This window comes from Opisthocomus hoazin, chromosome 30 (genome assembly GCF_030867145.1).
Source record: "Opisthocomus hoazin isolate bOpiHoa1 chromosome 30, bOpiHoa1.hap1, whole genome shotgun sequence".
Classification (NCBI taxonomy): Eukaryota; Metazoa; Chordata; class Aves; order Opisthocomiformes; family Opisthocomidae; genus Opisthocomus; species Opisthocomus hoazin.
In genome coordinates this window covers 2,231,890-2,240,055 of record NC_134443.1, presented here as the reverse complement: position 1 = coordinate 2,240,055, position 8,166 = coordinate 2,231,890, and the positions used below count along the sequence as shown (strand labels likewise).

At 70.7% G+C, this 8,166-nt stretch overlaps 1 protein-coding gene across 1 annotated transcript; it reads right to left on the bottom strand.

The window, feature by feature from the left end:
• Positions 1-731: 731 nt before the first annotated feature.
• On the bottom strand, positions 732-7,460 carry ANKRD35 (ankyrin repeat domain 35). Its single transcript, XM_075445274.1, is given in 17 exon segments — positions 732-818; positions 982-1,047; positions 1,127-1,216; positions 1,997-3,429; positions 3,532-3,689; positions 4,415-4,521; positions 4,606-4,676; positions 4,785-4,842; positions 5,374-5,438; positions 5,678-5,766; positions 5,876-6,033; positions 6,035-6,106; positions 6,108-6,170; positions 6,172-6,254; positions 6,257-6,352; positions 6,355-6,403; positions 7,206-7,460. Coding segments are annotated over 17 exon segments (2,973 nt in total). The 3' UTR covers positions 732-758.
• Positions 7,461-8,166: the final 706 nt, after the last annotated feature.

Here is an 8,166-nt window from a genome sequence, read left to right as displayed (position 1 = left end):
ATGGGGCCAGTTCTATATGGGGACTGGGGCTATATGGGACTGGGGCTGTATGGGGCCAGTTCTATATGGGGACTGGGGCTATATGGGGCTGGGGCTGTATGGGGCCAGTTCTATATGGGGACTGGGGCTATATGGGGCTGGGGCTGTATGGGGCCAGTTCTATATGGGGACTGGGGCTATATGGGGCTGGGGCTGTATGGGGCCAGTTCTATATAGGGACTGGGGCTATATGGGACTGGGGCTGTATGGGACTGGTGCTATATGGGGGCTGGGGCTATATGGGGCTGGAGCTGTATGGGGCCAGTTCTATGTGGGACTGGGGCTATATGGGACTGGTGCCATAGGGGGACTGGTGCCATATGGGGCTGGTGCCATATGGGGACTGGTGCTATATGGGACCAGTGCTGTATGGGACTGGTGCTGTATGGGGCTGGGGCTATATGGGACCAGTGCTATATAGGGACTGGGGCTGTATGGAGCTGGTCCAGTATGGGACTGGTGCTGTGTGGGGAGCAGCCCCGGCCAGCCGTCGCCTCGTCCTGCCCCAGCACCCAGGGCCGGTGGGTGCTGAGAGCCCTCCCGGGGCGTCACTCCCCAGCCCCCACCAGCCCCCAGACCAACCCCGGGCACCCCCCCCCCGGACCCCCCGCTGGGACCCCCACCTCGCCCACCCCGCGGCCGAATCCCGCGCGCCCGCACGCGGACAGGGACACGGGACGGGACGCCCGGCTTCTGGGGTTTAATGGCGGGGGGGCCCCTCAGCCCTCCGTCCGCAGGATCCGCAGCAGCATGGCGTGCACCCCCGCGTCCATGAAGCCCTGTGGGGAGCAGAGCTTCGCCGTGGGGCCTGGGCTTGGCCTCCCGTCAGCGACCCCGATTCGGCGCCGGGCTCCCAGTGTTGTGTTTTCCAACATGGCGGCCAAAATGGTCCCCGTCCCCCCACTCCGCGTCGCCCCGAGGCGAGGGGGCGCGGGGTCCCACCTGGGCAGCGTTCAGCAGGTGGGTCCTGTAGACCGCCACGATGTCCCGGTGGTTCTTCTGCTGGACCTGGGGAGGAGGAGAGGAAGGTGGGGTGACCAGGAGGGTGGCGAGGGGACAGCGGGTGACACCGGGGGCTGGCGCCCACCTCGAGCTGGAGCTGGAGCTGGGCGTTCTGCCCGCGGAGCCCCAGCACCTCGGCCGACAGCTTCTCCGTCTCCGCCAGCAGCTTCTTCATCTGGGGGTGGGTACGGGGGGTCAGGGGCGGGGGGCTGGGGGGCCGCCGCTCCCCGTCACGCCCCGGGGTTGTCCCTTTGGTTCCCATCCGCTGCCCCCCAGATGTGGCCAGGAGAGGGACGCGGGGCGGGAGAGGCTCCCGGTCACCCTGGGGGTCCCCGGGCAGCCCCTGGCCCCCCAGAGCCAGCTCCCCTGGGGCGTGGGGCTGGGGAAAGGCTGGGGCAGGGGCAGGGGGAGATGGGCAAGGGGGGGAGGGCTGGGGAGGGACGGGGATGGGGACAGGGATGGGGAGGGGACGGGGAAGGGAAGGCGATGGGAAAGGGACAGTGATGGGGATGGGGATGGGAAGGGGACAGGGATGGGGATGGGGATGGGTACAGCAATGGGGACAGCAATGGGGACAGCAATGGGGACAGTGATGGGGACAGTGATGGGAAGGCGATGGTGACGGGAACAGTGATGGGGGGGGATGGGAAGGGGACCATGATGGGAAGGGGATGGTGGTGGGAAGGGGACGGTGATGGGGACGCTGATGGGGATGATGATGGTGATGGGAAGGGGATGGTGATGGGGCTGCTGATGGGGATGACGACGATGGTCATGGGAAGGGGATGGTCACAAGGATGGCGATGGGGACAGTGACGGTGATAGGAAGGGAATGGTGATGGGGATGACGATGCTCATGGTCATGGGGATGATGATGGGGACAGTGATGGTGCTGGGAAGGGGACGGTGATGGGGCCGGTGGCGGGAAGGGGCCCCCGTCCCTGCCACCCCGTACCTTGCCCTCCTTGTCCTGGCAGGCCCTGGAGAGCTCGCCCACCCTGGCCCGCAGGGTCCCCACGCTCCGCTCCAGCCCCTCCGCCTTCTCCCGCAGCTCCCGCGCCTCCCGCTCGGCCGCCCGCGCCGCCGCCGCCTCCTTCTCCCGCGTCTCCGCCGCCGGCTCCCGCCGCTCCCCGGGGCCCTCCCGGCCGCGCAGCGCGGCCGCGACGCCATTGAGCCGCTCCAGCAGCCGCGGCACGCGGGGACCCGCCGCCGGCCCCAGCTCCTCAACCAGTTCACCCAGTGTGTCCTCCAGCTCGCCCAGTAGCCCTGCCTCGTCCCCGTCGCCGTCACCATCGCCCTCCATCTCCGTGACGAGCCGTAAGGCCTCGTGCTGGGACCTCACCAGCCCGTCCAGCTTGCGGTGCAGCTCCTGCAGGACGCCGGCGTCGCCGGCCGCCTCCCGCGCCCTCTCGCCCACCCCGTCCCGCAGCGCCGACAGCTCCTGCCGCTGCCTCGCCAGCCTCCGCCGCAGCCTCGACGCCTCCTCCCGCTCGGCCGCCAGCGCCCGGGTCAGGGCGGCCGCTCCGGGACCCTCTGCCCGCGGTTGGGCGTCCTGCTCGCGGAGCCCGCGCAGCTCGTCCCGCAGCCGCTGCCGCTCGCGCCCCAGCCGGGCCAGCTCCCCCAGGAGCCGCCCGTTGCTCTCCCGCAGCTCCAGCATCTCCTTCTCCAGGCTCCCGCTCTCCCTCGGCACCTCCGCGCCGTCGGCCGAGCGCCGGAGCTGCGCCAGGAGGACGCGGGATCGCTCCAGCATCTCGGCGTGGGCCTCGTCGGCGCGGCTCAGCGCCTGCTCCAGCCCCGCCGCCATCTTCTCCCACGCCGCCAGGCTCTTCCGGACGGCGGCGGCCGACACCACCTCGTAGTGCAGTTTGCTCCGCAGGGCTTCCTCCACCTCCTTCCTCAGCGCCGTGCTCCGGGCGAAGGCGCTCGCCTTCGCCGCCCGCATTTTGCCGCACTCGTCCCCCAGCCAGGTCAGGAACGGGGCCAGCGCGGGCGCTTGGCCGTCACCGTCGCGCTGCGCCGCGGTTCGGTGTCCTCCATCCCCCTCTTCCTCCGCCGTCATCCTCTTCCTCAGCTCGCCCACGTGCTGGGCCAGGAGGGCCAGGCAGGCGCCATCCTCATCCTCGCTTGCGTCCCCGGCGTCGCAGCCGGGCAGGAGCCGCGCCAGCTCCCGCACCCGCTGCCGGATGCCGGCAGCCGCGGCCGCCAGCCGCTGGCACTCCCCACTCTTCCTCGCCAGCCGCTCCCGCAGCCGCCGCACCCGCTGGGCATCGCACCCGTCCTGCTGCCCTTCATCCTCCTCCTCCTCCTCGCTGTCGCTGCCCGGGGTCCCCTCTCCCTCGCCTTCCTCCCGCGGCGCGGGGTCCTTGGCACAGCCGGTGCCGTTCTCTGCTGGGAGGAAGAGAAAAAAATCCCCTTTCTCCCCCTTTTTTCCCCCAAAACAAGCAGCCGGGCGAGGCCGGGGGGTGGGGGCGATGGCGGGTGGGGGCTCACCGCTGGCGCGGGCCCCGCGCAGCAGCCGCCGGAGCGCGCGGCTGGGGGTCTGCGCCGCGTGGTGCCGGAGGTCCTCGTCCCCCATGGCCGCCCCGTGGCTCAGCAGCAGCTCGGCCGACTCCACGCTGCCGCGCTCGCAGGCCAGCGTCAGCGCGGTCCTGCGGGAGCCAGGCCACCGGGCCGCCGTGACACGGTGGCACGGTGACACGGTGGCACGGCGTCATGGTGGCACGGTGGTACGACAGCATGGTGGCACAGTGGTCACACAGTGACGTGGTGGCACAGGGGGAAGATGGCCCATGGACATGATGGCGTGGTGACGCAGCGGCACGATGGCACGGTGCATGGTGGCACGATGGCATGGTGGCACCGTGATACGATGGCATGGTGGCGCAGTGTCACAGTGACACGATGGCATGGTGGCACAGTGACATGGTGGCACAGTGTCAGAGTGACTTGATGGCATGGTGGGACATTGGCATGGTGGCACAGTGGCACGGTGACATGATGGCGTGGTGGCACATTGGCATGGTGGCACAGTGACGTGGTGGTATGGTGGCACAGTGACATGGTGGCACATTGGCACAGTGCATGATGGCACGGTGGCACGGTGGCGTGGTGGCACAATGGCACAGGTCCCTCCCCAGCCCTTTCCCCCCTCTCCCTGGGGACCACTCTCCACAGCGGTGGCTTTCCAGGGACCCCTGGCTGCCTTGGGGACGGGGACAGCACCGGAGCTGCCTTTGCACGGGGCATCTCCAGGGTCCCCACGGAGCAGAGCCAGGGAGCCACCGCCCCCGGCATGGGGGGCAGAGCAGAGACCCCCCCCTCCCCGCCACCCCCCGACGTGCGACGAGTGTCCCCTGTCCCCGCGGCCACTCACTTCTTGTCCTCGTCGGCCAGGTTGGGGTCGGCCCCCCTCCGCAGGAGCTGGGCGCAGACAGCGGCGTGGTTCCCCCGCGCTGCCAGCATCAGGGGGGTCTGCCCGTGCTGGGGGACGCCAGGCACCCGTCACCCCCCCAGCAGCCCCCCGCCGCCCCCCGCCGCCCCCCGCCACCCCCACTCCCCGCTCACGGTGTCGGGGACGTCCAGGGGGGCCTCGTGGTCGCAGAGCAGGAGGACGCTGGAGGCGCAGCCCGAGGAGGCTGCGGGGGGGCCGTGTCAGTGGGGGGCTGGCTCTCTGGGGGGGGGGCCGGTGCTCTGGGCTCCCCCCCTCCCAGTCCCAGCTGGGTTTGGGGACCCCCAGCACTCACCAGCCCAGTGCAGGGGGGTGCGGTTCTGCCCGTCCACGTGGCTCTCGTTGGCACCGTGCTGGGGGGGGGACAGAGGGCAGGGACCCTCCCCGAGCTGGGGAAGGGACCTGGCGTCCTGCCCTGCCCCCCCCAGCTCCATTCCAATCCTCACCCTCACCCCTGTCCCCATCCCTGTCCTTGTCCCCATCGTTATCCCCATCCCTATCTACATCCCTGTCCCCATCCTCATCGCCCTCTGCATCTCCATCCCCATCTCCATCCTTGTCCCCATCCCTGTCCTTGTCCCCATCCTTATCCCCATCCCTGTCCACCTCCCCAGCTCCATCCTCATCCCCCTCTGCAACTCCATCCCCATCTCCATCCTTGTCCCCATCCCTGTCCTTGTCCCCATCTTTATCCCTATCCCTACTTTCATCCCCAGCTCCATCCTCATCCCCTCTGCATCCCTGTCCCCATCCCTGTCCTTGTCCCCATCTTCTCCCCGTCCCTGTCTCCATCCCCGTCCCTGTCTCCATCCCTGTCCCTGTCTCCATCCCCGTCCCTGTCTCCATCCCCGTCCCTGTCCCCGTCCCCGTCCCCGTCCCCGTACCTGCAGCAGGACCTTGACGCACTGGGGCTGGCAGGCGATGGTGGCCAGGTGCAGAGCGGTGCTGCCTGCGAGAGACCCATGGGCTGGGCACCGGCGGCCGAGGGGACACGGGGGACACGGCTGCGGGGACCCCCCCCGGGGCCATCTCCCCTTGGGGACACCGGCGGGCCAGGGCAGGGTGCTGGGGGTGCAGCTCTGGGGTACGCTCAGCCCTTTGCCGTCGCTCGGCGGGGACTCGGGGACCGGACGCCGTGGTGGTGTCCCCCCGTGCCGGGTGCTGTCCCCCCCGGTGCCCCCCGCTTACCGTCCTCGTTCTTCTCGTTGGCGGGGGCCCCGTGGGCCAGCAGCAGCGTCAGGCACTCGGTGAGACCCCGCGACGCGGCCAGGTGGAAGCTGGGGGAGGCCGAGAGGTGGCTGCGACCGAGGTCCCCATCCACCACCCGGGGGGTCCCCAGCTGCCGGCCCGGGGTCCCCCGTGCCCCCGGCCCCGCGGCCGACGTACGCAGATTGCCCCGCGGCGTTGAGCTTGGCGGGCCGGGCGGTTTTGCGGGAGGCGAGGGCGGACACCCTGCCCACGTCGCCCTTCTCCACCGCCTCCAGCAGCTTCTGGTCCTGCTTGGTCCAGCTCTCAACCTGGGGGGCGGCGAGCGGCTCCGGGGGGGCTGCGGGGACCGGACCCCCGCCCTGCCCCGCCGGGCAGCGAGGGGAAACTGAGGCACCGCTTCCTCCAGGGGCCGAGGCAGTGCTTTGGGGCTGACCTCTCTTTTGGGGTGCACCCCCCAATCGCCTCCCCCCCCCAGCGGTGCGGAGCCGTGCCTCAGTTTCCCCACTTCTCGGGGTGCTCCGTTGGGCTGGGAGCCCCGGGCCCCGCGGCGCTGGCCGGGCCGGCGAGGCGAGGCAGGCGAGCGTGTCGCAGCCTGCGCCGGCCCGGCTGGTTTGTCGGGCTGCCGCCGCGCTGGGCCGCGCTCCGCCGCGGTGCCGGGCGTGGGGGGCACCGGGGCCGAGCACCGGGACCCGCAGCGGGGCCAGGCTGGGCACCGGGACCCGCAGCGGGGCCAGGTTTGGGGCGAGGCATGGGGCCAGGCGCCGGGGCTGGGGGCTGAGCGTTGGGGCTGGGGCTGCAGCCGGCATCAGGGCTGGGATTGGGACTGGGATTGCAGCCGGCATTGGAGCTGGGATTGGGGCTGGGACTGGGATTGGGGCTGGGACTGGGACTGGAACTGCAGCCGGCATCGGAGCTGGGATCGGAGCTGGGACTGGGATTGGGGCTGGGACTGGGATTGCAGCCGACATCGGAGCTGGGATTGGGGCTGGGACTGGGATTGGGGCTGGGACTGGGATTGCAGCCGGCATTGGAGCTGGTATCGGGGCTGGGATTGCAGATGACATCGGATCTGGGGTTGGGGCCGGGATTGGGACTGGGATTGCAGCCGGCATCGGAGCTGGGATCGGAGCTGGGATCGGAGCTGGGATCGGGGCTGGGATTGCAGCCGGCATCGGAGCTGGGATCGGAGCTGGGATCGGGGCTGGGATTGGGGCTGGGATTACAGTCAGCAGCAGGGCTGGCATCGGGGCCGGCGCCGGAGCCGGGATGGCAGCCGGCATCAGGGCAGGACGGGCACCAAGCACCACGTCCAGCTCCGGCTCCGGACCGGGGGGCACGCGGGGCCGGCCGGCCGCAGCCCCCCCAACCCCACCCAGGCACGGCGGCAGCACCCGTGGGTGCTCGCAGGGCGGCGAGGCAGGGTGTCACCCCCACCCACGGGGATGGGGTCCCCAGCCCCGGGTCAGGCTGGGGTCCCCCCCGGGCATGGCGGGGGGCAGGGACTCACCGCCACCTGCGAGCTGGAGCAGGAGAAGATCCGCTTCATGGCGGCGGGGGGTCCCCGGCACCCCGAACCGCCGGCGGGGCGGGTGCGGGTGCTGCCAGCGTCGGCGAGGTGTGGGTGCGGGCGCCTTGGGTGCGCATCCTCCGCCGCGTCGCCTCCCCACGCCCGGGGCTGGCTCGCACCCAGCCCGGGCTTGTCCCGTCCCCTCCCCGGGGACCTCCCGCTCCCCGTCTTCCCCGTGGGAGCCGGGAAAATCATCCCCGCTGCCCCCCCGCGCCCCCCCGGGCCGTGGCACCCAGCACCCCGGCGTCAGGCACCCTGCTGAGAACGGACCCACTCGGCTCACCCCGAGGGGACAACACAGGGACAGGCTTGGGGACGTGGGACAGGCTGGGGGGGGACACACGGACCCCCGTCACCGCTCGCCCACTGCGGGGGGGACGCCGAGGGACGCCGGCGTCAGCTTGAGACCCGACGCGCTCGCTGCACGGCTGAGACCCCACGCAGCACCCGTCCTCCCGCTTCGCGTCCCCATCCTGGGGTCCTTGATGGGGCCCTGCCTGCTGCCCCCCCCCCCCCCCCCGTTGCCCCCCACCGCACAGTTTGGGTCCAGACTGCTCTTTTTAATTATTTTCCAAGTTTTTTTTTTTCTCGGCGTTTTTGTGGGGTTTTTTTTCCTTCATTTTTTACAGTTAAACCAAGGGGAACCAACCAGCTGATCAACACCACCTCTGCCAGCCCCCCCGCCCCGGGCAGCCCCCCACAACTGGGGAGGGGGACGAGCTTTGGTAGAGACAGGCTCATCCCCGCCGGGGACCCCACCGCTGTCCCGGGGGGGGCCGCATCCTGCCCAGCGCTGGGACAGACTGGGGCCCCCCCCAGCCGCCTCCTCCCACCCCAAGACAACAAAATAAATAAATAAATCAGAGTGGGGGGGGACACACATTGGTCCCAAACCGCTGTG